This window comes from Cnephaeus nilssonii (genome assembly GCF_951640355.1).
Source record: "Cnephaeus nilssonii genome assembly, chromosome: 6".
NCBI lineage: Eukaryota > Metazoa > Chordata > Mammalia > Chiroptera > Vespertilionidae > Cnephaeus > Cnephaeus nilssonii.
Window position 1 is genome coordinate 10,766,213 of NC_137077.1, and position 16,313 is coordinate 10,782,525.

A 16,313-nucleotide genomic window follows, 5' to 3' on the forward strand; every position below is an offset into this window, starting at 1 on the left:
GTCCACCCCATCTGCCCCCACTACCCGCCGGGCCCCCTCGCAAGACTCTCAGAGGGAACAAAGCCGCCTCCCGGCCTTCTAGGGGACCCCCCATCCGCGAGAGTGCCCAAACGCGTCTGCCCGCGGCCCCGCCTTCGTTCCCCCAGGAACGCAGCGAGAGCGCACGCGCACCTTCCCCGGCAGAGCGCGCGCCCGCGAGCTGCCCGCATCCCCGTGCTCATCCGGGTCTCAGCGAGCCTCAGCCAATGGAGGAGGCTCACGGCCACCGGGGGCGGAGCTAAGCCTTCCCTCACGTGGGGCCTGTGAGGCCCCGAGGCCCTACCAGGCAACCGCGACCAGCCCGCCTAGAAAAGGGGTTGAGGTAGAGAGCCCCGCTTCTAGGCGAGGGCCCACAGTTTTGAGATCGAATGGCTGCCGCCCCCTAGAAGCGACGGAAGAGCGAGCACATCCCCCAGCCCGCGCCGCAGTAGTAAACACACTTCAGAAACGTGAGGTGCCGGTGGTCACGTGGGCAGCGCGCCTTCCAGTCAGGAGCTGGGGGGCGGGGCCGAGGCCGCTGACGCGGCGCAGGCGGCGGAGTCACCGGGGCCGGCTCGACACCGGTCACCGGCGGCAATCCTCCAGCGGCCTCGACCGTCGCCTCCGCGTTCCGTCCTCGCTCCTGGGCTGCGAGGCAGCGTGGCCGGCAGGGACCGAGTCCTCGCTCCTCCTCCTCGGTGGCTCGCCTCGGGCGGGCCGCTTTTCCTCAGGCACCGCCTCGGTGGGGCGAGGTTTCCGTGACGAGCCTCCTGGGGCTCCGGGGACCGGCTCGGGCTGTCGTGGCGGCTCGAGCTCCTGGAACTCGCTCGCCCTCCGGGGGTCCGCGGCCCTCGGAGTTATGCGTGTCCTCCAGGCGGTTGCGGCGGGTGCCGGCTCCTGAAGGGCGTCACACCCGGACTCGGCTGCCCGGGCAGCCTCCGTTCGGCTCCCAGCGGCGCCTCCAGCGCCCTCTCCCTCTCCGGTCCGCTCCTCAGGCTCATTTTTTCCTGTCCCCCCTCGGCCGCCCTGTCCTCCTCCCGGGGGTGCGGCGATTCTCCTGGAAGCGGAGGTGTCGGTGATGAGCCGGACCCTCGTGCCTTGAATCTCTCGGTGGAGGAGCTCGGCGGGGAGCCGCCGCCCGCCGCGTGCCCGGGATGGGGGTGAACGCGGTGCACTGGTTCCGAAAGGGGCTCCGGCTCCACGACAACCCCGCCCTGAAGGAGTGCATTCGGGGCGCCGACACCATCCGCTGCGTCTACATCCTCGACCCCTGGTTCGCGGGCTCCTCCAATGTGGGCATCAACAGGTGGCGGTGAGTCAGAATCTCGGGGGGACATGGTGTTCGGAGTTTTAATGAATGGGGGACTGGACAGATCGGCCCAGTCGGAGCACTTCAACCCGGGACCGCCTGGCGTACGCCGGTTGAAGAATTGTAGCTGCTTCGAGTCTGAACTAGAATGGACCGAATGGTTCTCTCTGGTCCGAGAGCGCTGGCAGCCTGGGACACCCGGGCCCTCCCGGCTGTGAATTACGCGTCTCGGCGCTCCTGGGAACTCTTTCCCCAGATGTATGGGGACGTCGTAGTGGCGGGGTTGAGGAAACACCCGCCCATTTCTCAGTGGCCCGCGGGTTGATTTCCTTGGCCTCTTGGTGGCATTCGAGAGGATTGCGGTTTTTAATGTTGACGGTTGTGTCCCGGTAATTCATAGTCTGGAGAAAATTACTCATTCAGTACAGTCGCCTCCAAACCCAGTTTTCTTCCACCTTGAGGTGGATGGAGGAAAAGCAAGGGAAATCGCCTCTGGTTTCTCTTTGCTCAGCGCTTCCTCTCGAGCTCCCCCTGGTGGTGGGCCGGGCAACACGGTTTTTCTTTCTAGGCAAAGGATAATCCTTCTAGGGATCAGAGGACTGGAGGAAATCGTAGAGACGCCTTGACGATCTTCCCCGAAATACCAGGCTAGGTGCTTGTTCGGCCCCCTGGTGGAAATGAAAGTGTTCGATGGCCCTAGCCGGCTTGGCTCAGTGGGTAGAGCATCAGCCTGCGGACTGAAGGGTCCCGGGTTCGATTCCGGCCAAGGGCACATGCCTGTGTTGAGGGCCTGATCCCCAGTAGGAGGTGTGCAGGAGGCATCCGATCAATGATTCTCTCTCATCATTGATGTTTCTATCTCTCCTTCTCCCTTCCTCTCTGAAATCAATAAAGAAATATATTTAAAAAAAGATAGGAAGTGTTCGATGAACAGAGTGATCACCTTACTATATACCAAGCACTGCTTTAAACCCCAGGGATATAGCAGTGAATAAAACAGACAAAAAATTCTTGTCCTTTTTGAACATATGCTTCAGAAAGTAAGACAGAGTATTTGGTGGTGGAGAAATGTTGGAGAAATATAGAGCAGAGAAGGGGGATAAAGAATATAAGAGGTTGGGATTAGAGTTGAAATTTTAAATGTGGCGATTGGGAAAAAAACTCAGAGAAGGTGGCAAGTGAACAAGGTGATGAAGCAAATATGGACTGCAGCTGTCTAGGGGAGAAGCATTCCAGGCAGTGGGACGTTGGAGAAAGGGCCCTGAGGTGCAAATGTCCTTAACCTTCGGAACAAACAGCAGAAGAAGCCAATGTGACTGAAGCAGAATAGGTGAGAGGAAAAGTAGTAGATGAGGTCAGAGATGTAACAGGGCCATATTGAGTAGAGCTTTATAGGTAGTTGTCAAGATTTGGACTTGTACTCAAAGAGGGAAGTGGGAATAATGGCAGGATTATGAGCAGAGAAGTGACATGATCTGACTTAAGTTTGAAAAAATGTCTCTGGCTGTGGTTCGGAGAACAGACTAAATTGGAAGGGGGTGGGGTGCAGGTGGAAACGAAGCAGGAAGAGCAGTTAGGAGGCTGTTGTTCATCCAGGTGAAAGGTGAGAATGGCTTGGACCTTAGTGATAGTGGTGAATGTGGTGAGAAGTAGTCAAATGCTGAATATATTTTGAAGGCAGAATCCACAGTATTTGTTGGCAGGTTGGATATGTGGTGTGAGAGAAAGAGAGGAATTAGGAATGCTTTAAAAATATTTGGCTTGAGGAACTAGGAGGATGGAACTGCACTTTGCTAAGAAAGTGAAGTTAGAAAAGCCATTGGGAGGGTGTTTGGAGTTCTCTTTTGAACTTGGTTAAGTTTGAGATGTTTGTTACACATCCAAATGCGATAGCAGACAGGCAATTGGAGTTCAGGGCAGACAGATCTAGGCAGGAGGTATAAATTGGAGAGTCGTCAGTTTATATATAAGATTTAAAGCTATTTATTCATCCATCCATTCATTGAGCATATATTTGTAATGTATTTAATACATGCCAGGCACTGTGTTATGTGCCAGCATTCAGCCTAAACAAAACAGCTAAAACAAAACAAAATCCCTACCCTGTTGAAGCTATATTCTAGTGAAGCCATGAAACTTTATGAGAACATTAAGAAAATAAGTTTAGTTAGAAAAGAGAAGAATATTGAATGTCAACTGTAATTAAAAAAAAATTTTTTTTAAAAGAGAGAGGGGATCCACGAACTGAGCCTTGGGTGCGCTAGTGGGTAGATATTGAGGAGAAACATCTAGTAAGTTAGGAAGAAAACCCAGCAGAATATAGTGTCTGAGAAGCTAAGTAAAGAAAGTATTTTAAAGAGAGTGTTTTACCTATGGTCAGGTGCTGTTGATAGGTCAGGTGAGATGAGGATGAAAATTTAAAAATTGTATTTAGCATTTTGAGGCCATTCATAATCTTGAATAGAGTGGTTTCAGTAGTGTAAAGACAAAAGGAAGGAAACCAGCTATGCAGATACTTGGGGAAGAGCCCTCTTTTGTATTCTCCCCAATGTCTAGCATTGTGTCCTATACAAAGAAGGCATTTGATAAGTATCTTCTAAATTTCTTTTCTAAGTCTAGGTTTTAAGAGTGGGGCAGTTACTTCATTTAACTTAGATGCTAATGTATAGCTTAAACTCATAATTCAGAAAAATAATTTTCAATTAACAGATTATTTTTAATATTTAAGCTTCAGCATGTTATTACTATCAGATGTAGAGTTTCTTAATTTTCAGTAACCAAATCTATACTTATACCATGTCTGATTTTGTTGCTGGAGTTTCATGTTAACTTTCATGCATAAATTACACCCCATAGCCTGATGTTGCCTGTCATTTTCTTTAAAGTTGGTTAAAACCTTAAACACCTTTGTGAAGTAAACTTGAGTTCAGAATTTCTTTAGTATGTTTTTTTTCTTCTGATCTATCTTATTCACTGTTAATTAGAAACTTTTTTGGTGATGTTCCTTTTATCAAGCCTTTTGAAGCATTCAGTTTAGTTTTCAATAAAACAGCTTTCTTTTTACACTCAATCAGTGTATATAAAATCTAATTAAATGATGTGGTTACAATAAAAAGTTCAGCTGGCATAAAAAGGTTTGAGTAATACAATTGACTCATGACATACCTAGTACTTTCACTAGTTGGAACAGGAATCAGATGTACTAGAAAACAACAGTCTGGTGTTCTCAACCTAGAAGTAACCATGGCCATTAGGCAATATGGCCAATGTATGTTTTACAGAGGATATGGAGGGACTGCATAATTTCTGTGATGGTAATAAAAATAATTATTAGTAATATAAAAGATGTAACTATAGTTTTTAAATTTTGGTATTTTAAAATTGATTCTTACATAATTTTATTTGGTTTGGATTGCATATTTGTTTTAATTAGATATTAGGGTTTTCTAGAGATGAAAGAAAACAATGATATTTTATAAATGGAATTCTATTGATTAGTTATTTTTGTCATTTTTATTTAATCCCAGCTCTATCTCCTCAGTAGCAACAATAACAACAAACTAAATATCTTAATGATGCTTGTGGGGTTTTTTTTTAGTTTGCTGTTTTAAGTGATATGGACCATCAGTAATTAAAAGGCCATAAGTAAGATGACAATATTAAATTACTGTGCTGTAGTGCTATGTACTAGAGAATGTACATGGCCAATCTTTATATTGGTACTAGAGGCCTGGTGCACGAAATTTGTGCACAGGGGGTAGGGTGTGTGTGTGTTGGGGGGGGGTCCCTCAGCCCGGCCTGCAACAACACCAGCGTCTTGCGCCCCGGCCTCTGGCCAGAGGCCCCTCCCTCCCTCCATGTGGCTGGGGCACGGGATGCTGGGCTCACATCGCCCCCAGAGGCCCCTCCCTCCCTCCACGTGGCCGGGGCGTGGGACGCTGGACTCGTGTCGCCAGCCTCCTGCCCTGGCTGCTATGGGAGCCACCATCTTTGTGATGGAGTGATGGTTAATTTGCATATTACCCTTTTATTAGATAGGATTAACATATAGTGAGTGGTCATATTCTAATTTGGGGGTTAAAATCCCTTTTTATACAGGATTTAGTGTAACTATTTTTTGTATGGGTTATAATTTTGGGTAATGGGAATAGAAAGAAAAGATTGAATTAAGTGGAAATACTAATGTGATTTGGTGACATATGGGAGATTTTAGAAAAGGAGGAGACTGATGATTTCAAGTTTGAGAGGGAGACATAAACTCAGAAGAGGTTAGTTTGGGGGTTAAGATGATAAGCTTGTTTTAAGATATATCAGAGTTAAGGTAAAGCAGGATATCCAGGTATAATTGGTTAGTAACGACTGAAGCTAGGAAGGGAGGTTGGGATAGATGTATATATGTAATTGGAAATAATCCTTTGTGAGGTGGTAATTAAAAATAGGAAAATTCTGAGAACACTTTATTTTTATACATAAAACCTTTTGTTCTATCTAGAGTTTATATTGACACTGTGATTGAGCTCTAACTCCCTCCTCCCCAAAATGACACTATTAATTGAAATGTCATACAGTAGATTTTTTATATTTTGAGGTCTGTTTCTAGGCTATTTAATGTTTAAAAAGTGAATTTTTTTCTGAGAAAATATAATGATAAATAATTCAAACAATCCGAAGAAAGGGTCTTGTAATATCACTCATAAAAAGAATACTATTGCCGAAACCGGTTTGGCTCAGTGGATAGAGCGTCAGCCTGCGGACTGAATGGTCCCAGGTTCGATACTGGTCAAGGACATGTACCTTGGTTGCGGCACATCCCCAGTAGGGGGTGTGCAGGAGGCAGCTGATCGATGTTTCTCTCTCATCGATGTTTCTAACTCTCTATCCCTCTCCCTTCCTCTCTGTAAAAAAATCAATAAAATATATATTTTTTAAAAAAGAATACTATTGGTAATAGTTTGAATAATTGATAATATAAATGCATATGAATATGTTGCCTATTTATATATAAACTTTTGCAAATCTATTAAGAAAATGTGAGTAATAACACCCTGGCTTTGTGGCTCAGTTGGTTAGAGCATCGTCCCATACACCAAAAGGTTGCGGGTTTGATTCCTGATCAGGGCACATACCTATATTTCAGGTGTGATCCCTGGTCAGGATGTGTACCAGGAGGCAACCAATTGATGTTTCTCACATTAATGTTTCTCTCTCCCTTCTTCTCTTTCTAAAATCAATTAAAACATGTCAGGTGAGGATTAAAGGGAAAAGAAATGAGTGATTCACTGAGTGTTGCTTTGGGAACTAATTTTGTTAGTTGTTTTTTTTTAATTTAAGTTCTTTATTTAATGTATTACCTAAGTCTCCTTTTCCCCCCATTGACCTCTTCCCAGTCGCCCCCAACCCCCAACACATGCCCTCACCCCCTCACCCCCCACCTGTCAGTGTCCATTGCTTATGCTCATATACATGTATACAAGTCCTTTGGTTGATCTCTTATCCCCTCACCCACCGCCTTCCCTCATAGGATGGACAGTCTATTCGATGCTTCTATGACTCTGGTTCTGTTTTTGTTCATCAGTTTGTGTTCATTATATTCCACAAATGAGTGAGATTATGTGATATTTATCTTTCTCTGACTGGCTTATTTCACTTAGCATAATGCTCTCCAGTTCCATCCATGCTGTTGCAAATGATAAGAATTCCTTCTTTTTTACAGCAGCATAGTATTCCATTGTGTTGATGTACCACAGTTTTCTAATCCACTCATCTGCTGATGGGCACTTAGGCTGTTTCCAAATCTTAGCTATTGTAAATTGTGCTGCTATGAACATGGGGGTTCATATATCCTTTCTGATTGGTGTTTCTGTTTTCTTGGGATATATTCCTAGAAGTAGGATTACTGGGTCAAATGGAAGTTCCATTTTTAATTTTTTGAGGAAACGCCATACTGTTTTCCATAGTGGCTGCATTTCCACTAGCAGTGCAAGAGGGTTCCTTTTTCTCCCTATCCTCGCCAGCACTTGTCTTTTGTTGATGATAGCCATTCTGACAGGTGTGAGATGGTATCTCATTGTTGTTTTGATTTGTATCTCTGAGATGATTAGCGACTTTGAGCATCCTATATAATAATGACCGGTCGCTATGACGTGCACTGACCACCAGGGGGCAGACGCTCAATGCAGGAGCTGCCCCCTGATGGTCAGTGTGTTCCCACAGGGGGAGTGCTGCTCAGCCACAAGCCAGGCTGACGGCTGGCAAGCGCAGCAGCTGCCTCCGCGGCAGCACTAAGGATGTCCAATTGTGGGCCTAAGCCGTCAGTCGGACATCCCCCAAGGGCTCCCAGGCTTATGGACCCACCCCCCAGTGCACGAATGTCATGCACCAGGCCTCTAGAACAGAATAAAAAGCAATCCACACCTTCTTTCCTCTACTAAGATGGCCGTCTGAAAGACCTCTCCCTGAACTAAACATAAAGAAACAGTGTTAGCTGTCAGTACATCCCCCCTAAATATAAGAAATTTCATCTGCAGTGAGTTTAATTTTAAGATTTTATTCTTCCCCATACTGAAAAAATTCCCACAGATTTTCTCATTACAGTAGGTCCTCGGGTTACATCGGAGATCCGTTCCTATGGCGTGACATGACGCAATTTTCGCCATAAGTCAGAACCCACCTACATAAGCACCTATGTCACTCACATGGAGCACATACACAGCAGTAATGAAGTGTAACAGTAAAAAAAAAAAATTTTAAAGGAAGATAACAATTCCTGACCTTTACTTGTGTTAAATAAATAATAAAAAACATAAAGCACATATGTACATATGTCGAAATGACGGAACTTTTTTTTTATAAATAAATGGGAGATGGCGACGTAACCATGAAACGACGTACGTCGAGTCTGACGTAACCCAAGGACTGTCTGTATATATATGTCTATCAGTAGAATTAAGACTAGAACAAGCCTTCTACCCATAAGAATACATATATCTTATTTCTAGATCCTTGGGGGGGAATATGTTTACTGATGCTGTATGTTCAAACTTCATGTGGCAATACATATATTTTGTACCACTGAAGTCTTTTAGATCTCACAACACTAAGGCCACTACAAAAAATCTTATCTATATAGCCGAAACCAGTTTGGCTCAGTGGACAGAGCGTCGGTCTGCGGACTGAAGGGTCTTGGGTTCGATTCCGGTCAAGGGCATGTACATTGGTTGCAGGCACATCCCCGGTGGGGGGTGTGCAGGAGGCAGCTGGTCGATGTTTCTCTCTCATCAATGTTTCTAGCTCTCTATCCCTCTCCCTTCCTCTCTGTAAAAAATCAATAAAATATATTTTTAAAAAAATCTTATCTATATATATAAAATGCTAAGTGACCATCCGACTGTCCGAACAGCCAGTAGGTAGGACGCGCACTGACCACCAGGGGCCAGATGCTTAACGCAGGAGCTGCTGAGCTGCGGTACCTTGGCAGCGGCCGTTCTCGGGTGACACATCCCAGAACCAGAGAGGAGGGAGCCCGATTCCTCAGGGGGCCACCTTCGGCAGTGGGTTTATTGTTCCTGGGACACTGCCAACCCCGAATCTGGTTTACTGCACACTTGCATTTGCGTTCCACACCCTGTACGACAACAACTTTGCAGAGTGCTCTCTCGCACTCCAGGACCCCTTGGGGGATGTAAGAGAGCCGGTTTCAGCCCAATCTCTGCAAGCCAGGCCAAGGGACCTGCTGGAGGGTCCCTGCTCACTCCACAGATGTCCTTCGAGCCGCGGCGCTGCCCCAGGTGCAGCTGGCCAGCCAGGGAGGGACCACAGAAGGTTGGGTCCATGGCATGTCCAGCCATCTCTCCCAGTCCTACCCCCCGGCCACCACCCAGGACCGCCTGCATTAGTCCCCACACGGGAGCCAGTGCCTCGAGCTGGAAGACCCGAATGTGAATTTTCTTTCTCCCCCCACTCCCCCCCGCCCGCCCCTGCCACTCCCTTCAAGCCGAAGCGCCACCCCAGGAATTCTAATTAATTTCCTTTCAATGTGCACGAATCCGTGCACCGGGCCACTAGTGTTTTCATATGTCTCTTGGCCTTCTGTTTGTCCTCCTTCGAAAGGTGTCTATTTAGGTCCTTTGCCCATTTTTTTATTGGATTGTTTATCTTCCTTTTGTTAAGTTGTATGAGTTCCCTATAAATTTTGGAGATTAAACCCTTATCAGAGTTAACATTGGCAAATATGTTCTGCCATGCAGTGGGCTTTCTTGTTGTTTTGTTGATGGTTTCTTTTGCTGTGCAGAAGCTTTTTATTTTGATGTAGTCCCATTTGTTTATTTTCTCCTTAGTTTCCATTGCCCTAGGAGCTGTATCAGTAAAGATATTGCTACGACAAATGTCTGCTATTTTGCTGCCAATGGCTTCTTCTAAGATTTTTATGGTTTCCCGCCTTACATTATGGGATCATGTTAGTCTTGTAAGATAAACTGGTAATTTTATATCCTTTTTATGCTCGCTAGTGGTACAAATAACAGGATTTCTATGTTCCATAAAGGTTTGCTAGAATTCACCTGTAAAGTCTTTTGGGTTGGGGGCTTTGGGGAAGAGGCAGATTCTTTTTGTAGATATCTCAGTGTACCTGCACAGTCCACACCTTAAACTACCCACATCAAAATCCTTACTGAAAGGATGAATTTAGCTTCCACTTTAGTAGCTCTGTGATCTACTTTTCCTCTTTCTCCTGTGGATAGTTTATTGGATCTAGAGTCAATGCCTGACCCACAATGTACCAAATTGGAACATGAAGGTTTGGAAAAGGGATACTGAGACTCTTGTTGGTTGGTATTGGACCTTAACACTGAGCAGTCATATAATGCTAAGTCTCTTAGCATAGAAAGATGATTATAGAAAGAAAAAAATGAGCACATGTGCAGAAAGGAACAAACAAGAGCATTCAGTTCCAAAAAGGAGCCGGTGTCCTGGTTCCTAAGATTCTAGAATCTTTTTACTTGACTTTATTTCCTGAGCACAGGTTCCATGAGATACTCCAGTATTCTTCCAATACTTTTTCTTTCTGTGTTTTGGCTTAACTTAATATGAGTAAATTTCTGTTTAGAAACAATTACTGATGTAGGCCATTTTTTGTCATACTTTTCAATTCCGTTGTGTTTATTAACTTTCTTAGGTTTCCTTTTCAGTCAGTTCGTTAGTTGAATTTGATAATAATTCTTATTTTCCTAACATGTCTACCATTTAATGTAGTCTGACATTTCTCATATTACTAATACGTTTTATTTTTCTTTCTTTTTTTGTTTCTTGGTTAGACTTGCCAGATGCTTTTCCATTTTATTGATCTTTTGAAAGCAAAGCTCTTACAGAAGAAATAAAGAATATTGTTAATGAGTTACATCCATAAAAAGCATCAGGCTCAGTTGTTTTATAGTTTGGTTCTACCAAACTTTTAAGAACATGTAACTTTAGTGCTATAAAAAGCATTGTTCTAGAGCAGAGTAAAAGAAGAAGAAACTACAGTCCTATATGATTTAGGAATAAATGTACAAATTTTTCAAATAGAATACAAAATCATACTTTAAAAGTATATTCTACATGTACATTGAAAATGCAAGGGTAATTCTATATTGGAAGTATATATACTAATATAAAATATTAATAGGCCAAGGAAAAATTGTAAGATCATCTTCATAGATGCTGAAAAGACTTTTGATAAAGTTCAACATCCATTCTTTTTTTTGTTAATCCTCACCCGAGGGTATTTTTTCCATTGCTTTTCAGAGAGAGTGTGGAAGGGAGAGAGAGGGAGAGGGAGAGAGGAGAGAGAAGTAGACATGTGAGATTGGTTGCCTCCTGCAACTGGGGGTGGGGAAGGGATGGGAAGCGAACCTGCAACCCTTTGGTATACAGGCCCATTCTCTGTCCAATGAGCCACACCAGCCAGGGCTCTTCCCTAAAGTTTTCTTATACCTTCCTTCCCCAGTTAGTATGCACTCTATTATCCTGCTGTATAGAGTCTCCTCCTCTTCTCCTAGAAAGGCCTCAGTAAAACCACAATAAATTCCCAGTTCATAGATCAACACTCAACCACTGAGCCATGTTGGCCGGGCAGTATTCTGTTCCTCTTGCCAAGATTTATCTCTTGGACTTCTGTTCTCTGTTTAGTGTGTACATTCCTATTTAAAGTTTGTTGTTGGGGTGTATGTGTATGTGTGTTTACCAGGTGCTAGTGGAATAGAATATTATTCATTCTGTGTGTCATCTATTAATATTATAGTATTATCCTGAGTATGGATATTTTTTTGTCATGAGCATTATTTTTTTTTAAAGAGTTGTGTTTTCATCTGTAGCTTTTAAAAAACCTGTAGCTTCAACATTTCAGACACTTTTCTTAATGATTGTGTGCCAATGTTCTCACTCTTAAAATTTGGGCTTATGAAAAAAAACAAAGACAAAGAGACAGAGAGAGATTCTTTTATAAACTAACCTCCAATTTTAGTTTTATTTCTCATTGGACTCACTCATAATAGGGTAGGAAGGACTTTGTCTCTTTCAAATCCTGTGCTATACTGCTTTTTTTGCCAACCCATCAGGTGCCAATTATTTATGCCTACTCTATAACAGGTATACTGTAATACTTTCTACTTAACATTTACCAGTTATGATTTACACTGTTTAAACAAAATACCTGTGTGACAGGAACTTTGTAATTCTTTCTTCTTCACATTTTTTGTCTTTATATAATTTTCATTGTTGTCTAGTCAGTTCAGATTTTTTAGTGAACACACAGCATTAACTATAAGGGAAGAATTTATCAATTATTAATTTAATTTCATTAAAATTAAGAATTCTGTTTATTAAAAATGATAATTAATAAATAATACAAGAATAAACTGTGATTTGTATAGTCACAACTGTAAACCTACTTTTGCCTCCACACTGTATGTAGCTCTCTAATACATTTGCCTTTTATAAACAGATTTTATTTCATTCCATGTAAGTACCATAAAGTCCCCAAATAGATGTCCTTCTTGATTTTATCTGTCCTTTTGAGGTCACAATGCAGTGCTATCTAAAAATAGACAAAGATTAGTAGGAAGCCTAGATTGCAAATACATCTATGTGATTTTTGAAATGAGGGTGGCATAAGTTCCGTATACTTACATTAGTGTAATTTGGTTCCAGAAGATTACCTGATATTTCTGTTGAAGATCATCTTACACTGTTATCAAAAAGTGAAATGCTGTGATAGTAAAAGACCCGTATCAAACATTATCTTCGTGAAATCTTATGGCCCGCCTTGACAGATTTGATTCCTCTGTGTTTCCTTGGTGCCATGCACTTTTAATAATATAGTTTAATAAGTAATAGTTCTTATACCTTATTTTAATTAAATTTGAGAGGCATTAGGATGGGAATTCTATGTTTATTTTTCTATCTCAATAAAATGTCCAAGTGTTAAAGAATGAATGAATGAATAAAAGTGCTTCAGATATGTTTTTCTTCATTTTTTTAGTCACTAGTAATTAACTATAAAAAAAATCATAAAAGTGCTATGGACCATACCACCAGTGTGTCTCCCCCTCTCCCAATCTAGAGACCGCCACTTTTTCTTATCTATCGCTTCCCTGTTACAACTCTTTTTCTCTTTTCTCCCATCCATCTGTTCTTTCTTCTATTTGTCTTACAGCTATTAACACCACTTATGCAATGAATCCCAAGTTTATAGTTAACTATCAATATGTCTATCCTGAATTTCAGAGTTACATACATCATTTGATAATTAACAAGTCCACTTGCCTATCAAATAGACACCTCAAAGTAAATACATATAAGACTGAACTCCTGAGCATTTCTGTTTTTGGAAATGGCTGGTTAGGTTGTCTTAGACTAATATAACTGCTAAAAATATCTAGAGAAGCTGAAAAAGTATTTGTGAAAAATCTCTTTGAAGTCATCAGAGAGGTCCAAGCACAGTAAGAATTGGTGGGCTAATATCTAAAAGAAAAAGAAAACCAAAAGAGTTGGACCTGGCATTTGATGCTGCTTTTTACTTAATGCAGAAGTCAGTTCTGAAAATTAAAATGGTGACTTAGAAGCTAAGCATAATTTTCAGCAGTCTCATGGGGCTAGAAGGAAAAAGTAGAGTTCAGAACCTGAAAATTCTCTCAACTTTGGGTTGGGACCCTTGAAGGGCAATATTCTAGGAGCAGGGTTTGAATAAAACAGCCTGTATAAGCACTGAAGTTCTGCATTAAATTAGTTCAATCACTTTTTGATTAATGGCATCAGCTGTATTTTAGAAACTTTCAACAAGCAAAAGTTAATAATTTTCTAAAGGAGGATATAGTTTTTTTTATGTGCATAATATTCTGCACACCGTCAAAATTAACAAGGCATACTAAAGGCCAAGAAATTACTGAAACAAAAGAAAAAAACTATTAGAAGCAGACCCATAAGAGATCCAGATATTAGAATTATCAATCATGGACTTGAAAACAATTGTGATTAATATTTTCAAGAAATTGGATAAAGAATTTTGGCAGAAAGCTATGAAAATAATCAAATGAGAATATTAGAAATGAACAATTCAATAGCTGAAATTGATAAGTCAGTGAATAAGTTTAACAAAAAGATTAGATGTTGCTGAGGAAGGAATTAGTGAACTGGAAGATAGTTCAGAAGAAAACAACCAGAGAGACATTAGGATAGAAAATACAGAAAAGGATGTGAGAAACATATGGAACCTGGCAAAGAAGTCTAGAATATTTGTATTGAAATTCCAGAAGGAGAGGAGAGAAAAATCATTTAGGAGTAGCAGATCAAATATGAAGGATATTCTAAACAGATTCTGTCAGGCAAAAGAAATTATTCTATATAAAATACAAAAATACAGGAGTTATAAAGACCAATAGAAATGTATCTGAATGAATACTTACTGTTCAAATAAATAATAATATCTTTTATTATGTGTGTGTATACACCTATATGTTAAATGGAGTCACTATACTCTAAGGTCTTTGCATTGTTAAAGAATCAATAAAAATACTCATTTATAGTGAACTTTAAGAAGTTATGGATGTATGTTTTGATTTCTAGGTAACCTCTAAAAGAACAGTTAAAGAAGTTATAACTAACAATCTTGAGGAAAATTGTATAATTTTAAAAAAATTTAAAAGAAGGCAAGAAAGGAGACTTAGAATAAGTGGCACAAATATTAAGATGGTAAATTTAAACATATGTATGTCACTAATACTATTAATTATAAGTGGATCACATTCTCCAGTTAACAAAGATTGTTTAAATTTAAAAATATAATCAATTATCAGATTGAGCTATATGAAATTTCTGTTTTGTAGATCGATAACACTAAACTGTTAGCAATTTCATATAGTTCAACCCAAAATATGCTGCTTATAAAAAATACATTTTAAATACGGGGTTTTAGATGGGCTGCAGTTAATAGTAAGGAAAAAGTTTTATCATGCAAACACTAATAGAAAGAAAGCTGGTGTGGCTTTTCTAATATTCGATAAAGGGGAGTTTAAGCAAGAAACGGTTATTAGAGATAAAGAGGGATGTTTCACAGTAATTAAAATGAACAATCTTCCTGGAAGATACAACAGTTCTAATTTTGTATGCGTAAAACATAGCCTCAAAATACAGAAAACTCAAATTGATAGAACTTAAATAAAGGAGAAATAGACAAATTCATAATCACAGAGGGAAATACTAATACATTTCTTTTTAAAAATATATATTTTATTGATTTCAGAGAGGAAGGGAGAGAGAAAGAGAGATAGAAACATCAATGATGAGAGAGAATCATCAATCAGCTGTCTCCTGCACGCCCCCTACTGGGGATCGAGCCTGCAACCTGGGCATGTGCCCTTGACCAGAATCAAACCCGGGACCCTTCAGTCCTCAGGCTGATGCTCTATCCACTGAGCCGAACCAGCTAGGGTCATTCCTTCTATATTTATTAATTGGAATTCTGTAATGAAGAGTTGTTCTTTTCCCACCATTTATTTAATTATTCAATAATCTATACATATAAAAGCCTAAGCGACCATTACAACCAAACAACCAGAATGACTGAAATGACCGGTTGCTATGATGCACACTGACCACCAGGGGGCAGACGCTCAATGCAGGAGCTGCCCCCTGGTGGTCAGTGCACTCAGCCAGAAGCCGGGCTCACGGCTGGTGAGCGCAGCTGCAGTGGCGGCAGTGGCAGGCGCAGCAGGGCCAGGATGAGTGGCAGTGGAGCTGTGCCCAGCCCCAGCTGCCTGCCACTTTGGCACTGCTACATCCCTTGAGGAGTCCCAGATTGTGAGAAGGTGCAGGCCAGACTGAGGGACCCCACCCATGCACGAATCCATGCACTGGGCCCCTAGTATAAAAATACTAGGGGCCCAGTACACAAATTCTTGCACCTTGAAAGGAACTGTGGGCAGTGAGGCTGAGGTGAGCATAGGGGTGGGTTTCAGCCCATCCTCTGCACCCCCACCTGTCCCCTCCCGCCACACACCCTGGTCCCCTGTCTGCTGGTAGCCCCACTCACGCCACCGCCGCTCCCACAAGCTGATGGCGCCAGCCACGCTCACACCCATTGATGGTGTAGAGCAATTGGGGCCGTCGCCAACAGCAGGTGCGAGAAGCTGCTGCTGCCCCAATCACCCCTCAGGATCAGGGGGAGGTAGAGAAGCTCTCAGGGGCAATCTGGGCCAGCAGCCGCCGTTCACACCCACTGACAGCGCTGAGTGATTGGGACCAGTGCCAGGCACCGGCAGCAAGTGGGAACTGCAGCTCCAGCATCAGCTGCAGGTGCTAGCGGGGCCGTCGCTGGCAGCAGATGTGAGAGGTGGCTGCCGGCCCCGATTGCCCTTCAGGAGCAGGGGAAGGTGGAGAAGCTCTGAGGGGCAATTGGGGCTGGCACCGGGTGCCGGCAGCAGGTGTAAGCGGCAGTTCCAGTGCCTGCAGTGGG

The 16,313-nt window shown here is 42.5% G+C and overlaps 1 protein-coding gene across 3 annotated transcripts in view; it reads left to right on the forward strand.

Moving 5' to 3' along the window:
* The first annotated feature begins 569 nt into the window (after positions 1-569).
* CRY1 (cryptochrome circadian regulator 1) overlaps positions 570-16,313 on the forward strand; it is a 50,639-nt gene continuing 34,895 nt past the window's right edge. For all 3 annotated transcript variants that reach the window (XM_079773386.1, XM_079773388.1, XM_079773387.1), the window contains exon 1: positions 570-1,330. In XM_079773386.1, coding sequence (XP_079629512.1) covers positions 1,173-1,330 — 158 coding nt within the window. In that variant the 5' untranslated portion in view covers positions 570-1,172. The remainder of the gene's footprint in view (positions 1,331-16,313) is intronic.